Source organism: Anabas testudineus, chromosome 21 (genome assembly GCF_900324465.2).
Source record: "Anabas testudineus chromosome 21, fAnaTes1.2, whole genome shotgun sequence".
NCBI classification, from domain to species: domain Eukaryota; kingdom Metazoa; phylum Chordata; class Actinopteri; order Anabantiformes; family Anabantidae; genus Anabas; species Anabas testudineus.
This window is the reverse complement of record NC_046629.1, coordinates 19177381-19199594: the sequence shown is the minus strand read 5'-3', so window position 1 is coordinate 19199594 and position 22214 is coordinate 19177381. Positions and strand designations below refer to the sequence as shown.

Genomic DNA, 22214 nt, shown 5'->3' with positions numbered 1-22214 from the left:
TATGTAGTTGGGGGATCCAGAGCCTGGATGGCCTCAGATGACCCTATATAACATAGCATTGGTCTCAAGTAATACTGTGAGGAATCTAAACCAGGATATCACATTTAGCAGAGATTTTATCTAAAGAAACTTACAAGTAAGGCACGAGGCAAAGGCAGGGTAAGCGTAAGGAGGTCTTGCCTAAGGACACCTACTGGAGATAGGCTACAGCCAGGATTCGAACCCCAGTCTCCATGGGCCAGTGAGCATGATGTCTGTCTGTTCTAATTTGGTACTATATAAATAAAGTTTAATTGAATTATTTTGTTACAGATTGTTAATTTAGTGTTCTCCCCTATCCTTACTGATATCATGTGTTACCTAAAACATCTGATCATCTGACCACCACAATGTGTTCCAATGCTTGTTCTCTGATAGAAAGAATCAGGAGAGAAGTACCATTTAAATGACACTGGGAGAAACAACCTTTATTTCTTTTAATGGATTTCAGATGGGAGGGAGATGTTTTCTGTTTGTAGAAGAGGGACAACTGGTGGCTGTGGCATTATAATTGCAGTTAGTTTCTTTTAGGTGAATTTCATTCTGGAACATTCTGTTTGACTCCCTAAGATAAGAATTCAGATGCACTAGCGCATACAGACAAAGGCATGCTCACAATAGTCACTTTTTTGTCACTCAATTTTGCAGTCTCACAAGAAACAAAAATGTTAAACTTTGTAATATTTTTTCTGACATTTCCCTTCTGTTCATACTTTTACATACAATGGAAAACTTAGTAATGTAAATTTGAAAAATAAAAGTAAATATAATAAACTGTGATAAAAAATCATAACAGTAATTTATCAAAATCATAAAAGTGTGAAAATTATTATTTTTTTCCCCAACAATGGACAATGAAAACAACAAAAAGGAAATCAATAAAAGAAAATCAATACATGGCATGATACATGCCTATCAGCATACTACACTCTATTAGTTTTTTATAATACACATCAAGTATTCACTTCTGTATCAGGAGGCTTGGCACTTATTCAGTACAAGTTTTAGTGAAGCTGTCACCTATAATGTCTTCATCCTCTGCAGTGATCTGCTACTACACAGTCTTTGTTGAGACGTCCCCGGAGAGAGTCTCTTCTACTCTGAAGTAAATGGTAAACGTTTTTCTACCTAACTGGTGCTCAAAGCGCTTTACACTGCATCTCATTCACCCATTCAAACACACAAGCACACACACACTCACACACCGATGGCAGAGCTGCTATGCAGCTGATCTGATTGACTGGTCTGACAGGGGGCAACTTGTGGTTCAGTATCTTGCCCAAGAATACTTTGGCATGTGACGTGGCAGCTGGGAATCGAACTACCGATCCTATCATTGACAACTGCTCTACCTATTGCGACACAGCCACCCAGTAATAGTGTCTTTGTCACCATTCAAGGATGAAGGTCTGATTCACACAGTCTTCTCTAAACAGAGTCTGCTACTTGAAATCTGAGAAATATTTATGTGGGCTCTAATCTGAGATGCTGTCATTTGCCATTTTATAAGCTGGTAATTCTAAAGAAGTTTGTTTACAATCTTTGCAAATTTATTGAATATAAAAAACTCAAAAAATCACATGTACATAAAAAACAATTGCATGTAAATAAGTATTTACAGCCTTAAGGTGCCAGTACATGTCAGAAACCAAGCCATGAAGTCCAAGGAATTGTCTGTAGACCTCAGAGACAGGATTGTATCACTGCACAAATCTGTGGAAGGGTAGAAGCCCAGCCAAACAAGAGAGGAGCCTTAGTCAGGGAGCTGACCAAGAACCCGGGGGTTACTCTGAAGCTCCAGCATGTGTCTCTAGAGAAATGAAAACCTCCGAAGAACCCCATCTCAGCCTAAGGTGTCCAAAACCACTCTCTGCCACCTGAGCATCTTCCAACTAACACTCAATCATAAGCATTAGGCCTCATGCTTCAATGAATCTAGAGATCTTGAGTGTCCATGTCCCCATTTTAATTATAGGCCACAGTGCTTAAAAAAACTTTCCAGTATAGCATAAAATCCTCAAGAGAGGATGAAAGAGAACAACACTGACAGTCAGTGACGTGGGCTAAACATAAATATTGACAAACCCAGTGCAGAATAAAAATATATCAAACCACATAAAATGTATTTCAAAAACATTTTATTAGCATGATTGTACAGTATATTATTATTTAAGCTAATGTGATCAGTAAGAAGTGAAAGTTAACAGTAACTGCATTATGTCAAGACACTTGTTTTAATGAATATCCAGCTGTTATAATCAGGACTACTAGCAGCACTGTTCTGTATGCTTCGATGTATCCATGGGTTAAGTATTTGCCATATGGTGTCCTAGATGTGGGTTTTGTGTAGTGTGTGTTGTGTGTGTGGTGTGGTGTGGTGTTAGTCTAGATACATTGCAGTCCAGCATCCTCATTGTGCTGGCAGTTATGAACACCAATTTCACTATGTGGGCAATCAAAGATGTTAGACTCAGATCCTGTGCATCGTAGCTCATCCAGCCAGATAGTACCAGATCCTACAAAGAGACAGCAGTATTAGAGTAGACATGTATTTATCAAACACACACACACACACGCACACACACACAGGAGGAAACCCTTCACAGAATTTATCGTACCTTGGTGGCCTCCCTTACTTCTTGCCTTCTTACACAGTCACTCAGGTTTGGAGTATGACTTGATCTAGGCAAATTGTCCATATGTGCCATATACCCTCAATTTTTATGTTAGATTGTTACCCCAAGGCATATCTAAATACAGTGGCTTGTAAAAGTATTCATACCCCTTGAACTTTTACACATTTTCTCACATTATGACCACAATCATAATGTTATGTGAAAGACCAACACAAAGTGGCATACAATTGTGTAGTAGAAAGAAAATTATACATGAGTTTATTTATTTTTTACAAATAAAAAAGTGCAGTATGTAAAAGTATTCGGCCCCCCTGAGTCAATTCTTTGTGGAAACCCCTTTTGTTGCAATTACAGCTGCAAGTCTTTGGGGGTATGTCTTGCACATCTAGAGACTGAAATCTTTGTCCATTCTTCCTTGCAAAACACTTCAAGCTGAATCAGATTAGAAGTGTTTTGCAGACTCCAACAGGTTTTCCTCCAAGATTGCCCTGTATTTGGCTCCATCCATCTTCCCAGCAACTCTGACCAGCTTCCCTGTCCCTGCTGAAGAGAAGCAGCCCTAGAGCATGATATACTATTGACTCAGGGGTGCGTATTAATATTGACTCAGGGGTGCTAAATACTTTTACACACTACACTTTTCAGTTTTTTTATTTGTAAAAAATAAATAAACTCATGTATAATTTTCTTTCTACTTCACAATTGTATGCTACTTTGTGTTGTTCTTTCACATAGCACTCCAATAAAATATATTTATGTTTGTGCTCATAATGTGAGAAAATGTGGAAATGTTCAAGGGGTATGAATACTTTTACAAGCCACTGTACTTGGAAAGGTATCTAGGTGCATTTATACTACAGCTCTTGAAACCGATTTGCAAACAGGTTATCTCAATTTAACTACCCATGTGACTTCTTAAACCAGCTGGCTGCAACAGATTTAGTTGAGTTACTTTAAAGGATGTAAATACTGGTATTGGTACTGGTGAAAAAGAAGGCTTGGCCTTTCCAAGGAAAAAAAGCACTCTCCCAATATTCAAAGATGACCATAAAATCCCATTGCTGTGCATTTAATTTTGTCCAAACAATCTTTTTCTGTGAAGTTTGATTGGGATAGTATATGGGGAACATCCTAGAAGGGATGGGAACACCAACAACATCACACATCACCTCTAGCTATAAATCTGTTGCTGTTTGTATTTACTTTTTGAAAGTTTTAGTCTATATAGTATTTTTTGTCATCATTTCTGTTGGATTATTGTGGTTTTATTATTGATATTTGCCAATAACAAAAATCTACTGTAACAATCTAAAGACAGATGTCAGAATACAGATCTATTATTCAGGTAGATTTGTGTCCAACACCTGTAGGTTTTTTGAATACCCTACCCTATTCACTGTTTGACTTGGTTTTTTTTTTTTTTTTTTTTTTTTTTTATAGCATTGGAGGATATTTTAAAATGCAAAAAACATGACATTTCCTACCTGGAGGAGCAGTAAATGTGGAAATGGCCATGTGGAAGCCCAGCATCTTACAAATCACCCTGCCATCCACAGTGTCAAAGTTGTCATCACAGACAGTGCCCCAGACCCCATTGTGCTTCACTTCTACTCTCCCTCGTGATTTTCCTGGCACAAGACGCACATTCACTGTGATAACACAAAGATATGGTGTTAAAGATTTTTCTTTAACAGTCTTTTGGGAGCACAAGTTAGGAGTACAATATATTGGTCTGCTACAGTGAATCATTGTGGTAAAAGGCTCTTCCCTTTGACAGTCTCCTAAAAATTTGGTTTATATCTGAGTAAACTGCAACTGTGGATTTATGTGTTTTTTTTTCCTCACTGAAGCGGTCAAAACATATGTGTGCATGTGTGTTTGCTGCTGCTGGATACACTTCAAGACTGACACTCAAAGACAGACTGAATCTTACCGAGATCTAAACCTGGATACAGGTAAGTGTTACAAACACTTTTTGTGTTTTATCTTATCTTTATCTCTTTCCAGTAATAACATTTAATTAAATATATTTATTACAGTTTTTAAATGGTGCCAAATCACAACAAAAGTCATATCACAGCACATTGCAGTGTAAGGTTTAAGAACGTAAGACTTAAGAACGCATTGAAAGCAAACCCGGAGTACAAATTTGTGGGCTCCAAACAACCATCTTCTGACTGAAGAAGCTACTTGGCGGAGTAGCAAAACGTTTCAGCCTAACAAGAAAGAACTAACTTTTGTGTGCATGGATGATTGCCCATTAACATTCACAACTTGAATCTATCTGATAAATAAGAGTTACATCAGCCTAGTGCTGTTCCTTTAACCCTAATGACATGTTCCGGGCAGTGTAATAAGATGTTGTGATCTACAGTGTTGTTAATAGCTCTTTGAATAAATCATCTTTGACAATATCATACCTACAAATAGCTGTATCACAAGGTCTTAAGCACTTTCTAAAATGACTTAAGCTTAGTAGACTTCTGGGGTTTTTATAATCCATCAATGAAAGATTACACATTCTACTCACATGTTCATAAAACATATTGCAGACTAACTCCATCTGTACTCTCAGTGAGTATTCTGCTGAGGTACTTAGCCAATCACAATCGTGTCTAGCTATCTTTAGATTACATACCCCCTTCTCCAAAATGCCAGATATGTGTCACAACTGTGATTGGAACTTAGAGACTTTATTTATATTAATAGGGGCAGTGTTTGTAACCCAATTATATTCTGGGCTTAAGGATTTTTATGCAATAATGCCATTGGTTTTGCTTCACATCTATAAATGAAATGACTAAAAGACAATGCAAGTTTAGAGCAAAAGTGTAGTAAGTTGGAAAGGAATTATTAACAAAACACACCCTAGGGAATAAATACTTTAGGGGCAGTGCTATGATCTGGGATTGCTGCAATTTGTCTAGGTTCAGCAATGTTGTGCCCAAAGAATGCATTAACATGTTTTATTTATTTCCATTTTTTGTTCATACCATTTACATTAGTGTTGATACACTAAATAACAGAAACCTTAAATGTTGCTCATTATTAGCTGGAATATCTTATTGAGAAAGGGTTAAATATATTTTCTCAAAATTAGAATTGTTTTTTTTATATACAAAACATGCTCAGCAATTATGTTAGTTTGAGTTACAGTGCCAGCAGATACATCAAGCTACCAGAGTATTCAGTTTTTGTTATTTAGTAGTGTTTCTGAGAATCTCTAGTGTACTACTTCCATTGTCTTTGCTGATCTCAGATCAACACTCTGCAGACTTACACTCTGGTGGGTTTGCTGGGTCTCCCTTTTCTCCTTTGGCACCTGGTAGTCCTATGGAGGAAAAATAGCCAATACTTGTAAACAAAGTGATGATTTGCATTAACTGGAAATGGAAAAATCATCAGTTCTGTGAATTTGATATTCACTTACCTTGAGTTCCATTGAAACCAGGAGGTCCTCTAGATCCTAACAAGAAAACAATTTCAATTCAATGGTATTTGTATAGCGCGAAATCACAACAAAAGTCATCTCAAGGCACTTTACAGTGTAAGGTTTAAGACTGTACAGAGTATACATAGCATTCATCTAAATTAGTGGAATGCCACCTCCTTACCAGCTTATGTGATGTCTGCTTTAAGCTACGGATTTGTGAAGTGTACCATTGAGCTAGTTTCCTCTGATTCACTACCTTCTTTTTCAGAGTAGCAAGTATTGATCAGAGTGAGGCTGCAGTATTATCAACAAGATATATCGACTTGTGCTGGAGTAAAGTTAGGATGACTGCCCTTCTCTGTGTTGGTACTTGGCTCTGAAATAAAAGATGGAATCAGTTCCTTAAATTTGTCAACAGTATTTTCAGACAATCTTATTCTTACTGTTAATTCAAATGTTATTTAAAATGGTCAAATAAAAGAGGGTGTTGGGGGAAACCTATTAAATGACCAATTTCATCAGCATATGTCAGAACAAGATCAAGAGTGTGATTAAAACAGTGATTGGGTTTATTTAGATTATGGGTAAAATCAATACTCTGATAGTGAATTAAATGCAGTGTTGAGGCAGCCTTAAGAACTAAATCAGATGGAAAGTCTGAGGAAAAACCCAGGGTAAGGAACAGGAGGACAGTACACAATAACAAACAGGACTTGTTTTTGACTTTTCCAGTTTGGATCAGAGAGGCTCAGAATGAGGTTCTCAAATGAATTAAAACTATGTTTAGGTCTGGGGTTGATTAATAAGCTTGAGTGGAAGATTGCTGCTACTACTCCACCCTGACCTGTCCTTCTAGGAATATGATAATTAATATGACTTGGGGGAGTTGAGTCATTCAGACAGACATATTCATCCTGCGACAGCCAGATTTCAGTAAGACAAAATAGGTCTATTTGATAGTCAATAACAGGGATTTAGAACAACAAAATAAAATTTTATGAAAGACATAATGGACGGACTGTCTTTCCAGTAGTAACATGAATGGTTCTAATCCATAAATCGGAGGGCAGCTAAACATTCTTTTGACGTACTGTTCCGTACTTTGCACTCACATCCAAAGTAGGTGATGTGAGTGCTAGCTATTGATTCAGGTAATATACATTTGTACAAACTTATTGAACCAGCTATCTCATTCGCAATTTAAGTTTCCCATAAATTCAATAAGTAAATGTGAATTAATGTAAAGGTAATTTACTCATGCAGGTAAGATGCAAGCACCTGCCTGCATATCTTGTATCTGCACTTGGGTTATCTTTGGCCCTCTGACTCAATATCATACTCCAGAGGTAGAGGAACAACAGGGCAGAGAAACAGAGTAAAAGTGTAGGTCCTTTTAATAAGTTAACAAATGTCCTTTTAATCCCACCCCATAAATAGGATAAATAACTGTAAGTAGCAGGAAAAATAGCATTTGACTTGCTGGCTGCTCAAACTTATATGTACACAGATGTGAGTGATTTCTGTGTAAGATGTACTTGTAATCTGCAGGTTTCGTGACTGTCAAATTAAATCCATTGATGTTCTTTGGAGACGTAATTACATGTCAGTACAGTGTCAAAATATTTTTTATGTGATGCCTGTAAATTTTAGTCAACTCTGTGAAAATAAAATTAGTGTTTGTAGAAAGACAAAACATTGTCTCTGAACCATCAAACATCACAAATTGGTGGATGACAAATGTTCCATTTTTGTATAGTATTTAGGACATTACTCAACAAGTATCTGCCTGTTTATCCAGTGCTGATTTTTTGCCTCTATCAGTTTTTTTACAAAGGGGAAATACTAGGATAGATGTATCAGTCCAATCGTGGAAATGTTACACACAGCTGACCTGGAATTCCAGGTTGACCTGAATTTCCAATGTCTCCTTTTTGTCCAGGAAGCCCAGGAATGCCATTAGGTCCAGACGCTCCTGGAGGTAAACAACACCACCAAATGCATTACTGCATCTCACACACAGGCACACATCAACAGCCACGGAACACAGACAGGTATATACATTTATGTAAGCAGCATGCAACATGCTTAGCTACCTTTTTCACCAGGGATACCCGTGTCACCTTTGTCTCCACGAGGGCCTGGAATCAACCATCAGAAACATAAACAATAAGGTCTAACAGCTACATAGAATGTGAATGTTTATGGGGTTAAAAGTTGTCTAAAAACATTTAGATGAGAAATTGAAATGAATGCATGACACTAACAATAAAAGACTGAGCCCTGTTTCAGCTAATTAAACATTTCTCACAATGATTGGTTTTACATTCAACTCTCTATAGCATAGTTTTCCTGTTATCCTGCCACAGTGCTGTGATATATAATTACCAATCAAACCCTTACCTGAGGCTCCAGGTTCCCCTTTCTCTCCTTTAGCACCTGTTGCTTGATTCCCTGGGGCTCCAGGTAGACCATGGGGTCCTGTATTTTCATAAACAGCCACATTTGCATTTTTTGTTGCACATACAGTTCATAAATGCAAGCTATGCAGATTGTTGCATTATTTACATTAAATACCAGTTTGTCAGCAGTAACACTGAAAATGGCCTGAAGTTAAATGAAGAAGAGAAACTAAATTTCATAAGAGCAATCTGCTGATGCCTTTTTCCATACAGGAACTGAGTTAAATCACTTTATGTTCCAGTTTCACTAAACCAGCAACACATGAAGCCAGGAAAGTTCATGTTTATGTTTTAGTAGCTGCGGCTGCAGCGGCTTAGTGTAGTGGTAACATCACTGCCTCCCATGTGGGAGACTGGGGTTCAAATCCTACCTCCAGTAGGGGTTAGGGTTAGTAGGAGTAGACCTCCTCACGCTGCCCTGCCTTGTACCTTGTAAGTCGCTTTGGATAAAAGTGTCTGCTAAATGTAAATGTAGTAAATATCACTTTGTAGTAAGTTAGGATGTAAGTTACAGAATACACACAATACTGCATGAGGATGTTTCTTGCCTGAACACACATGCTGCTTATAATAAAACTTTATAGAAAATATATACACATATAAATAGTTTCCTCTGAATTAACTAATAAAAAGGGAAAATAGTGTTGTAGTGCAAGTGTACTTTTCCATCAAGATTCTCAAAGCAAAAATGGCATCAGTGGTGCTCTTATGGGGCATGAAACCATACTGCTGCTCACAAATCTCCACCTTCTTCCTAAGCCTGGCTTCCACTACTGTTTCCCACAGCTTCATTGTGTGGCTCATCAACTTTACTCCTCTGTAGTTTCTGCAGTTCTGTGTGTCACCCTTGTTCTTTCAGATCGGATCATCTACATAGGATGTAATCCACCTGCGTACTTTTATCTCCACTCTTGTATGTCACTCTGTGTTCCTCTCTCTTCTGGAAGTAAGTGTTGACTACAGCCATTTCCATCCTCTTAGCAAAGTCCACCACCATCTGTCCTTCCAGATTCCTTTCCTTTACACCAAACCTGCCCATCACCTCCTCATCGCCTCTGTTGCCCAACTACTCTCTCTCCTCTGGGGATACTCTCTATGACCTCATCAAACTCACTCCAGAATTTCTCCTTCTCTTCTAACTCACAGCCAACTTGTGGAGCATACCCACTGACTACATTCACCATCACCCCTTCAATTTCTAGCTTTAGACTCATCACCCTTTCTCTTTTCACCTCTATAACATTGTTCACAAACTCCCCCTTCAGGATCACTCCTACCCCGTTTCTCTTCCTATCCACACCATGGTAGAACAGTTTGTATCCTCCTCCAATACTACGTGCCTTGCTGCCCTTCCACCTTGTCTCCTGCACACACAGAACATCTACCTTCCTTCTTTCCATCATGTCTGCCAGCTCTCTGCCTTTCCCTGTCATTGTGCCAACGTTAAGAGTCCCTATTCTCAGATCTATGCTCCTGCCTTTCCTTTTCTCTCTCTGTCCACGAACGTTTCTGCCTCCTCTTCTTCTTAGACCAACAGTAGTCCAATTTCCACCGGTACCCTGTAGGTTAACAGCATCGGTGGCGGTCGTTGTTAACCCGGGCCTCGATCGATCCGGTATGAAAGTCTTATTGATGATTCGCATGGTTATTTTGGCAATTTCTACGCCGGATGCCCTTCCTGACGCGACCCTCTCTATTTATCTGGGCTTGGGACCGGCACAGAAGTCACTGGCTTGCAACCCCTGTGGCTAGATTCAGTTGGTACTTTGTATGTCTGGTTAATAGATTTGTTCGTATTTTCCACCGTGTTTCGGGTCTCTTTTCGTTGTTACTTTGTTTCACTTTAGTCATGCTCGGTTTTTCCCCGTCTTGTTGGTTCCTCGTGTCCCCTGTTTTTGGGCTGGTTGAAAAAACTCTTTTCTGTCTGTACTCGTTTGCCTTGGTTTTTGTCAGTTCGTAACACATACAGATTATCTGTAAACATTAATACACACACACACACACACACACCAAGCTTACCAGTAGGTCCAGGAGGCCCAGTCGGTCCAGGTGGGCCTGAAATGTGCAAATATTTTTATGTTTGAGCTTGTTGACTTAACTTATAAATTGGATGTTTTATTTTAAATCTGCTCATTACAACATAATATTACATGACATCACATGATATTACAACAATATAATGTTCTACTATGCCTAAAGCCAAGAGAGAGATAAATGTCACAGCCAGTTTTTAATTTAACATCTCAATTACATATTGTGGATCATGGGACATTCTTTTATTTTTCAATCTTATTTTGTGATCAATATGTAAAAAACCATAACTAGTACAGCGAGAAGTGAGAAGTACAAATACATTATTCCACAGAAAATCCTAAAAAAAACTCACCAGCAACTCCTGGTTCTCCAGGTTTCCCAATGAGTCCTGTCTCACCTTTTGGACCTGGAGGGCCAGCCAGTCCAGTCTCACCTGGAGAGTAACAGTAGGGTGGGGGGGGGGGGGGGGTGTGGGGGGATTACAGAAGTTGTCCCTCTGAAAAAATGTTTGTCATATGCAGTGTCTGAAGCACATAAAAAATCCAGTGGCAGTTGATTATGGATTTATTTATTTAGAGATGGTAATTATCACCATTGTTTACGGTCTTTTAGAGAAACTACAGAAAATCCCATTGTGAAATATTTCAGCAGTGTTAACTTTATAACACAGCACATGATGCACAGTGTAGCTTTGTCATATGAATCAGAAACAAATAAGAAAGCTTAGCTTACCATTGGTACCTAAAGATCACGAGGAGCAAAAGAGTAACACTTAAATCCTAAGTATTGTTACTAAATATTTAGTGTCTCGAAATACTTAGTAATAATACTTAGTATTCCATCCTCAGAATGTTACACCTAATGAGGGGTGGAGTGAAACCAAACCTAGAGTACAAATTTGTGGGCTCCAACCAACTATCTTCAGATTGAAGAATCTACTTAGATGAGTAGCGAAACATTTCAACCTAATAAGAAGGAAGTCCAGTTGCCATGACTCAACTTCCAGATAGATAGGTATACGCTTTTCCAAATCATGTCCAATCAATTTCCCATAGATGGACTCCAATTGACATGCACTGTTAACTGTGGGACCTTATACAGACAGGTGTATGCCTTTCCAAATCTTGTCCAATAAACTGAATTTCCTACAGGTGGGTTCAAATGATGCTAAAAACAGCTCAAGGATGATCAGTGGAAACAGGATGCATAACAGCTCAATGAATATTTATGTACATGTATTCTTCTTATTTTTTATTTAAATTTTATAATAAATTTGCAAAGACTTCAAACAGTCTTCTTTCATTTTGTCTATGTGGGGTATTGTTTGTAGGATTGTGAGGAAAAGTATGAATTTAAGTAATTTTGGAATAAGGCTGTAACATACCAAAATGTGGAAAAGGTTAAGCAATGTGAATACTTTGTGGATGCACTGTAATTCAGGAAATGTCAGTGCATTGACTAAGTTGTGAGGGTATGTGAAATAATCACTGCAGTCCATCAATCAGATGCGTTTTGTTTACTATAAGACAAGGGACAGGTCATCAGGTCTCCTGCTGCACATATAAATATCTTTTCACACTGAGGAACTTTTATTATGATGCAATTTTCTATATTAGTGCTGCAGTCAAAGTAGTTGTGAGAGAACTGAGATGTAGTCACTAAGCTTTTGTGTGTTTGTCATTTTTACCAAATTTTTATTTAAAGTTATGTGCGATTGTCTTATTGCTTTAAGCAGACTCACCTTTTGGGCCCTTCTCTCCTGGTATTCCTGGATGTCCTGGGAGCCCAATACTACCTGGAGGTCCTGAGGACATGCAACACAATCACAAAGGTTGATAATTCTTCACTTTCTAGGTTGTTAAAATGTTAGTTGGAACAGTTTCCTGCCTGGTTTGAGGCTTATGGCTGTCAGTTTGCCTTGCAGGTTGTGGGTGCTAGTGTTGACCAGGCTCAGTTCAGCCCTCAGCCTGCCCAGCTGACCCTCCTCTCCACACTGGCTGTCAACCTGTTTACAACAAACCACAGAAATGTGATGTTAAAGCAACACTGTAAAACATAATCGCATTAAATAAGTGAAAATTAGCTTTAAAGCCGACAACATAACTTTTGAATGAAGAATTGACCTTTTTCTCGTACAAGGAAGAAGTTTAGTTTATAAGCAATCCAACACATCAGTCTTTCCTGGTCTGTTATGGCCAGTCTCACTTCTGAGTTGTGTATTTTCCTAATACCATAACATCACATTTTAGTATGTAACATTATTAACTGTTAACTGCTAACATAGGTTAGGTTAACTAGGGTTAACTGTCACTTGTGGCCACGATGACCACAGGTTCCTAAACACCTCTTATACAATCAGGTACATGAAATGGCAATGTTTATATTTCTTTGCATGGCCTTGTGTTTTTTTTCACCCAAACTCAAAAAGAAAACATGAGACTGCAGAAGATACCCCCTTGCTCCTCTGAATGGCTTGAAGAAAATATTGCTCCTCATTTTGACATTATATGATTAATTATCGAGAGTTATATGAGAAGGTTAATTAAATAATAGAAGGAAAACAAATCTCTAGTTATGTTGTTAGAGATCTGTCTCAGTGATGCAGAGAAGGGACTTTAAGCCAAATACTGCACTTAATGCTTTATACTAAATTGCTAAAATCATACTTTTTGACATGGTTAGTGGTGATATGCCTTTATTTGTTTTTGCTGGAGCAGTGCTAACATGAGAGGACAAACAGGATGTTTATGCTTGCATGTGATTGAAGTTCAGTTCATGGCTGCTGAATAAATTTAAAGATTGAAGCTCAAAGAAGCACTGATACAGACTTACTGGGACCTAAACCTGAGTCTTATTCAAAGTTAAGGATTCTATAAGTGTTACATTTGCCCAGTTTTTTACTGGGTCAAGTGTTGAATGTAGTCACATTAGCTGCACAGTGATGCCACACGTGGCTAACATTAGCTTTTCTCAGACTTTGGAGCAGGAGGGCAGTAGTGGATTATATGGTAGTAAGGTAGCATTATAACTTAGTATAATTTAGCTGTGTCTGCTGCTACCACAGAATTTCCATGATCCTGCTGCTGTGATTTTGAAACTTGTAGCATGTCTATGTTTTTGTTTTTGAAAGGGTCCTTTTGCACATTTTCAAACTTGCTGCATATTATTTGCTGACACATTGGGGAGTTCAGGGACCTGTTTTTCAACTCCAAAGGAGACATAACATATCTTAATATTTTAAACTGAACAAAAACAATTCTGAACTGATTCACTATAAAGTGTGTTACATATAAACAGCAGAGTGACCTTGCCCTGCAGAGCCCATATCTGGCCTCTCAGGATCTCGGTTTGTTGACTGTTGTTGTGGATGAGAGTTTGGAGGTTGTCATCACCCGGCTCTCCATACAGAGGAATGTGATTGGATGTCAGCTTCTTTAACCTGGGGTTTGATGATGAAGACTCCAAAGTGAAAACTGGAACAGAGATGGGAAACATAACAAGTATGTTTAACCAGTAAAAAATGCTGAACACTGGATGTTTCTAATACAAGATGATATCAGTTTAATGTGCAGCTTCTGAAAAAGATAAAAACACCTATTTCAAACAATGGTGTGAAAATAATAGTATTTTTCTAAATATGTGATGTTAAAAAATAAATATGAACCAATAAATACTATTACTGTATGTGTATGATGTTGTTACCTTTATAAAGAAGAAAAGCATTAAGGATGGTCTGCAGGATCAGGTAAACAACAATGACATATAAACACCACTGTCTTTTGGACCTTGCTGGCTTCAATTCTGAAAAACAAATGGGAAAATTAATTAATTAAGTATTAGATTGTGATCCAGGCTGCTCTGCAGCAAACTTACTCTTTGTAAAGTCACAGCCGGCTCTTGGCATAGATCATATAGGGGGTCGCCTAAGGCACCATATGCTGGAGGGAAGTGCAAGCCCACAAAAAAATAAAAATAAATAATACTAATTATTTGCAGCCCCAACTGCCCTTTTCTAGTGCTCTGATTTGAAAAGAAAAAATACAGAAAAAAATAAACAAAAACAATTCCCGCCACCTGTTACATTTACATTTTGGTCATTTGGCAAACACTTTTATCCAAAGCGACTTTCAAGATACAAGGCACATGTAGGGTAAAAGTAAGGAAGTCTTTCAAAAGGACCCCTACTGGAGGTCGGCCACAGGTGGGATTCAAACCCCAGTCTTTTTGTCAAAAGTGACTAGCAACGAATCTAGTGGCTTATTCTGGTGTTATTGGAGACTCTGAAATCAAACCATGATCTCACCCAGAGCACCAAAATGGCTAGAGCTGGCTCTGGGTAAAGTCGTTTCAGGAGATAGAAATTAGCCTGAATCACCCAGCTGAAAGAAAAGCTTATGTAAATTTGCAAATCTTAGAGCACAGCACAGTTGGACAACTAGTGTAAAATGCCAGCTGTCACAGTGAAAGTTGAGGGAAAATGCAGTTGGGGTGCTTTTTCGTTGGCAGAAAAGTCAAGAGTGTCCCCTCTGAAAGTTTCAGAGTTACAGGTTGGAGATTTTCTATATGAAATATTGTTTAAGAAGTCATCATCTGTAGACATATTTTTAATTACATCTGAAAATGCATTTTGTCCTGGAAAAGAATTTAGAATAGATTTTTAAGCAGTTGCAATATAGCAATGATTATGTGTGCGTTTTTGATGGTGCTCCTATATGACGAAATGCAGATACGTTTAGTAAAATTGGGAGAATAAGATGTTATATTGACATGAAGAGGACATTTTGTTCAGAATTAATTTCATAAAATACCCACAAATATACATTTTTACTATCTATTAAATAAGTTTGCATTAGTTGCTAAAATAGCGACACTGGATGGTCTCTAAATAACCTATTTTAACCTATACTATGTTGTTGTGACACATGTTCCTGAATAAATTGGGCTAATAAAACTGTTGCAGCTGTCTAAGTTTCACAATTCCATCAACTTTTATTATGCAAAAAAGGAATTTATTCACTGAGTTAAGCAAGTGGCACCATTTGGATGTCGCTAAACCGTTACAGAAAACATTTGAAAAAAATATGCAACAAATAGTTAGAATATATAATTTCTGTTTTCTATCTCCTCATTTCTCCACACAGGTCTGCAACATCTGTTACTACAGTTCTTTAGTGGATGTTAAAGTTGCATTCTTTATGCATTATGATTTGTGAAACTGTTTTCATTGCACTTTGTGTCACAGCTCTTTTTTATTCAAAATCTTTTCCAGGTAATCCAAATGTAAAAACCTTTACATCTCAAATATCAAGATTCTTTTTTTTTTATTTCTAGGTTTTCTGATGTGGTGATTGGAAAGCTATTTGTACTGTATGTTGTGGAGTTGTCGTACTTTTTTAAACAGTGGGCCTAATGCTTTTTGCCACAGAAACTGTGGATAATAAAATCTATCAAAGCTGAGACTGTGGGATTTTAGGGAATATAGGAGTATAGGCCTAAAATTTTTCTTACCCCCTATTAGGCTACATTTGTATGTATTAAAACATTTTCCAAGTTTGTGTTATAGCTTTATGTGTTGTTGTTACGATTCCTCCCTCTGCCCCTGTCTGTTATGTTTGTTCTGTCTCACTCTCCTGCCACACACCCATATATGGACTTCCTCTTCCCCCACTCTCCACACTCTGGACTAATTGACTCATTCAGTTCACCTGTGCATCCCTCTGTTTTATAAGCACCCCTCAGTCCTCAGTTCGTTGCTGGTTTGTTGCTCTTTGACATTCACACATTGCCTTCACCCTGAATTCACTCATGCTGCTCACTTCTGTTTGGTTCATGCTCCACAATTCTGGTCAGTTTGTTCGTTCGTTCGTTCGTTTGTTTGTCCATCAGGAACCTCTGTTTTGTTTGTTAGTTTGAATTGTTTGGCCTGCCTTTTGCAGTGTATTTTTTGTTGTTACTTTGTACGTCTAGTTTGTCTGTTGGTTTCTTGTCCGCTTTAGTGCGTGGTTTTCCGTTGATACTTTGTACTGTTGGTTCGTCTGTTTAATAATGTTCTTCTGCCTTGTGCAGATGATTTTGGTTTGTTACTTTGTGCTTCTGCTTTGTCTGTTAGTTTTGTCCACATTAGTGTGAGGTTTTGTGTTGTTACTTTGTATGTCGGGTTTAGGTTTTGTTTGTACTTACCACCGTGTGTTCGGGTCTCTTTCGTTTGATACTTTGTTAGTTTGTGTTAGTTCCCTGTGTCCCCTGCCCTTTTTGTTAATAAATATATATATTTTGGTCTTACTCGTTGGTCCCGTCAGTCAGTTCGTAACAGTTGTGTGTTAGCCAAAAACTTTAATAAAAAAGCACCATAGGAGACATTTGCAGTAGAACCCTCATGTGTCTTTCTGACACCATGCAGGGTTTAACAGGGAAGATGACACTGCTACCACCTACTGTTCATGGTTGCTAATTTGTTCCCTCTGAGGTTAAATATTGTAGCTGGTGGAGACACTGCCCAAAGTGTTATATGTACTTAAACTGAGATAATTAAGATAAAAGTTGAGAATTAAAATACAATTGACACTGGAGATGGTGAGGCCACAGCAGATAGTATTTAGCAGAGTATTTACTCTTTTTTTGGAAAAATGTAGATTTAAAGAAGGTTACATCAGTGTAAAGGTACCTTAGGGTCAGGCTAGAGAAAGGTGGTTCCTGTCATGGTTCACAGCAGATTTCTAGCAGCCTGAAATCTACTGCTGGGCTCAAGGTCAAAACATAATTTAACACTGGCTTGCATTTTGAAATTGTTTATATCACTGTTGGTGAGATATCGTGTTTTGAAATTATGTGTCTGAAGTATATGTTCTCTATCTTATTTTCTTTTATTCTATATATGGTCTGTCACGGAGTAAACACTAAACTGTATTTTTCAAACGTTACTATCTTAGCAATATAGCAATTAGCAATATATTTAACCCAGGAGTGGCTGTGGCTCAGGAGGTAGCACTGTCATTTACCAATTGTGGGATCTGTGGTTCAATTCCTACCTCTTTCTGTCACATATTGAAATGTCTTTGGGCAACATACTGAACCCCAAATTGCCCCCAGTGAGTCAGGTCAGGTACATGGCAGCTCTGTCATCGGTGTGTCTGTATGTGTGTGCTTGTGTGCGCAAATGGGTGAATGAGAAGCAGTGGAAGAGTGCTTTATAAGTACAGACCATTTACCATGTAATCTACATAATGGACTAGACTATATGAAAAGCTGGATGACCCAATATTTTCAAATTTGGGGTCTTCTTGCAGTCAAGTGGTAAAGGTACACACCCAACATTTTGAGTTTGATTGCAGGCAGTGACTTTTTTTGACAGACTGACTTTTAATCTTTAATGTCAATAAACTTATGCAAAGTGGTAAGAAATAAATTAATGTTTTTGTATGTTCACCACTAGAAATGTAATTTGATTTGTGATTTTTCTGAATCACTCTCTCTATATACATTTACATTTAGTCATTTGTCAGACACTTTTATCCAAAGCGACTTACCCGTAAGTCGCTTTGGATAAAAGGCACCTTTTGGGCCTAAGGGTAGGCCACATGGAAGGTGATGATCTTATCACTACACTAACCAGCTGCTCCATATAGTAACATAAAGTCATGCAGGTTAGCCAACAAGTGTTAAAAGCATCGTCTTTGATATTTAATTCTTTGAATGTGGTCAAGATGTTATTTTATATTAGTCATCATGATTACATTATGTATTAAGACTCACCATCAGGCTGGAAACTGTAAAGATTGCTTCTGCTGAGTGACATGCCAAACAGTGGGTTACTCTGGGTGTATGAGACTTCATCCCTCATGTTGTCCACTGATGTCTCCATGCTCTCTACTGTCCAGAGTGACCTTCACTTTACTATGAACTTTACTTATGAACCTTTACAACACATAGTGTACAGTGTTAGGAAAACATGTAACTCCCCAGATTGCAACAGGACCTTCCCACAAAAGAACTCACATGGACACATTCTGAAATAGAGGAAGGAACTGTATCTGATTTGTAGCTGAGGTAGCAAACAACTATGCAGTGCATCTTATTAGTAGAATGAGGAAGTAGCTATTTTAACTATGAACGCATGAAGGACTTGCAAAACACAAACAAGAAAGTTCACATTTATGATTAAGTTTATGAATTTAGGTGTGCTTGTATTGCCTAATGCAACCATTGGCATACACGTAGCCTCTGCTGTGTCCTCCGTCATATAGCTTCTTTGAAATAAATCACAGTATAAAAAACTAAATATGGAAATGTTGTTTGCTGTATCCCCACTCATTAGTGACATCATTAAGTTCATTTAAAACATATACAACTAAATAAAGTATAGGCTGGCACTAGCTTAAGTTGCACATTGTAGCTTCAAATGTTATTTGGAAGCTTTACCATGGCAACATAACATGGAGACAAATACGTAATATGACCTATGACTTATAACAATCTGCAGTAAAAAAACAGTACTTGAAATTGTGAAAAAAACAGACACTTTGATTTCACATTTTGGTCACTGAAACACACACAATGTTGATTCAGCAAACATTCAAAACACATTAAATGCTAATGGGTCTGACTTGAACTTGGGTTCCTGCAAGTGTAAAAGAAAAACCAAAGGAACTATTGAATTACTTTTCAACAAATGAACTGTATTTTAATAAACCCAGTGAGCATGTGGGTGCAAATAGAGTTTGTCTTTTTAGGGTTCAACCCAAGTGTCCTTCTTCCTACTGCTGTTACAGTGTAAAATCAGAACTCCTCCCAGTAGCTCCCTCCCCTTCTTCACCTAATATCCACAGTATGTAAATAATATAAATACTCAACACTACAGGGTGCACCAACAGTATTTGACTTTGACTTGTATTCTTATATTTTACATACTTTCATTGTATATAGAAATTCCAACAATCTCACTTGAGAAAAATCCCTTTAACAGAATAGGGAGAGAGAAAAGAACAGCAGGCAAAAGTTCAATTAGGATAATTGAGATATTTAAGATATGATGGAGCTTGATTATTAAGTGCTTTCTATTTGATTAGAAGAATTTTAAATTCTAATCGGGATTTTACGGGGAGTGAAAGTTGTTCTTCTTCCTCTCTGTACTTTTCTGCAGGACCCTCGGCCTGGAGCTGAATATTTACGTTTACATTTGACCTCAGACTGGGGTTACAGATGAACCGTAGCCCCACTCTGAGGTCCAGAGCTGGCAGAACATGTTGTCATTAAGGATGTCTCTGTACATTTATCTTTCCCTCGATCCTGACCAGTCTTCCAGTTGCTGCTGCTGAAATTCATCCCCACTTTGAGTTTTGACCACCACTAGTGTCACAGAGGACTCGGCAAATAGAACTGGTTAAAACAAAGTTTGAATAAGAGAAGGGAGGTCAGGGTGCAGGTGTGGTATGGTAGAATGAGCTGATGATTTCAAGGTCTAGAAGAGAGAGTATAAGTACTAATTAGATGTGGAGAATGATCAAACAATGAATGAACAGACTCACTGTGTGTATAGGGAGGCAGGAGGGGCAAGATGGCTGAGTAGAGAAAGTAAGGCTGGGTAATGTTGTCTGGGTTCTTATGAGCGGTGACAGGAGTGTACAGTGGCAGTTGAGTATATATGTATAAGGGAATAGAGGATGCTGGGATTTGGAGTAAAAAGAACCAGAAGATGACTAGAGGCAGGTAAGTGGCTTGTTGTCGTTTTTTGTTGCCTGATGTTATTTTCTCTGAAATAAATCTTTGAGACAAGGGCAACATTGTCACCACTCAATTGTTTAAACTTGTCCCAGTTGACTTCCTGCATCTTGACAAGTGAAAGAGTGGTTATGAGTATATGATAGTAATAATTACCATTTTACACATTTGCCCAGGCAAATGCCACAACTTCCAAATCTGGCTGTCTTAGTTAAAAACATTATACCTTGTTGTTGTCCAGGTAATAATGATAATAATAAGTAGGTAGGTCAGTCGTCTACAAATCCCAGGGTCGGTGGTTTGATTCCCAAGTCCCTCCAATTACTGGCCACATGTCGAATTGTCCTTGGACAACACACTAAACCCTGAATCCTTTGTGTCTCAAAGGGGTAGCCTGTCCACAAAGAATTTCGCCAAGGAATTAGTACATACTTGTGTATGAACTTAGACCTGAAAAAAACAAGGGAAGATCAAGGATCTTACATCAGAATCTCCTCCTCCCATGTCACAACAGGAAACTTCAGGACAGTCACAGGCAAAGAAAAGAACTGAAAATGATGATGGTGAGCAATATCCAATGTCTTTTCAGAAGCAAACCAAATTACATCTGGGGAGCCTGAAAGGACACAACCTGAGGAAAATATGTCATCTAGGCCAGAGCAAGAACAAGGGATAACAAGGCCAAAAGAGTATACACCAGAGAGAGAGAACATTTACAATGAGATCCATCATGTGGGGACCCCTGTCCCAACACCTTTGCAAAGTGAACCCAGCCAGAAAGGACTTCAGTGGCCTAGATGGCAACATACCAGGTTATTTACATATGACAGGCTTGTCTCACTAGCATGTTACAACTTGAGGATACTGCAACAACATGCATACTTTAAAGTTCTATGGTCACACACTGTGCAGCACTATTACACATTAATGGACTGAGTAAATGCATATACATTACACTTGAAAAACAAGTGAAAATGAACTGTTGAACATGCATTTGTATAAGCGTGAGGTGCATTTCATAGACCTATGATGCAATCAATATTGCATATTTACATTAACCATTACACATTCACAGAACTTTGTGAAAGCAGAATGTAGGTAACTTAAGCAAACTGCAAGAGATAACTGTTAACAAGGCAGGAATGGACTGCGTCATAACAATGAAACATAATGAAACAATGTAACTCTGCTTAAATGAGTGGACACTGCAGGTTGAAAATAAGGACTGTGTATTTACCTATAAATGAAAATGTATAACAAGAGTTCTGGATTGTGACATTTCACTGTATCAAGCAAATTGTAAGTGGAAAAGTTGCTTTGTGTTTTGGTTTCATTTCACACATTATTTTTATTAATACCTGGGAACACTGGGAACACTGGGATGATGGGGACAACATCTATTTCTAGTTATGCTTATCACCTTGGGGCACCAGTAGAGGGAGACAGCACTATTTTCCCATCACTAAAATAGAGAATGACTGAAAAAGCAATGTGCTGGTGTCTTTATCCTTCTCCTATCTCCCATCTCTATTTCCCTTTAAGTGGGATAGATCAGATGTCAGATCAGATGTCCTTGAAGTAGTAGTTTCTCTTAATGCTGGGAATGCGTTTGTCATTGTGGAATTTACATTTAGTCATTTGGCAGATGCTATTATCCAAAGCGGAACAAAGCAAACAAAAAATCTTAGTCAAGGAGAAAAACATCAAGTAAAGTGCTATCAAGGCACCATATGCATTTCACGGCTTCAGGTAGTTATTGTTATGAAATTATAATAAATGACAATGCTCTAAAATAATAATAATGTGAAAATGCACAGGTCATGAGTGGCAGACCTGCAAGTTCTGGTGTTCTCTGACAAGTGCCAATTGAGCTCCACGATGCTGGGATGTTAGTAC

General features: G+C 38.0%; 1 protein-coding gene across 1 annotated transcript; it reads right to left on the bottom strand.

The window, feature by feature from the left end:
- Positions 1 to 2388: 2388 nt before the first annotated feature.
- On the bottom strand, positions 2389 to 18529 carry marco (macrophage receptor with collagenous structure). Its single transcript, XM_026377074.2, has 14 exons — positions 18354 to 18529; positions 14304 to 14402; positions 13908 to 14074; positions 12489 to 12606; positions 12343 to 12405; positions 10954 to 11034; positions 10587 to 10622; positions 8509 to 8586; positions 8202 to 8246; positions 8000 to 8080; positions 6106 to 6141; positions 5956 to 6006; positions 4160 to 4324; positions 2389 to 2555 (listed from the first exon to the last, which is right to left on the bottom strand). Exons 1-14 carry the CDS (start codon positions 18460 to 18462, stop codon positions 2425 to 2427), a joined length of 1260 nt encoding a protein of 419 aa, XP_026232859.1. The 5' UTR covers positions 18463 to 18529; the 3' UTR covers positions 2389 to 2424.
- Between the last annotated feature and the right edge of the window lie 3685 nt (positions 18530 to 22214).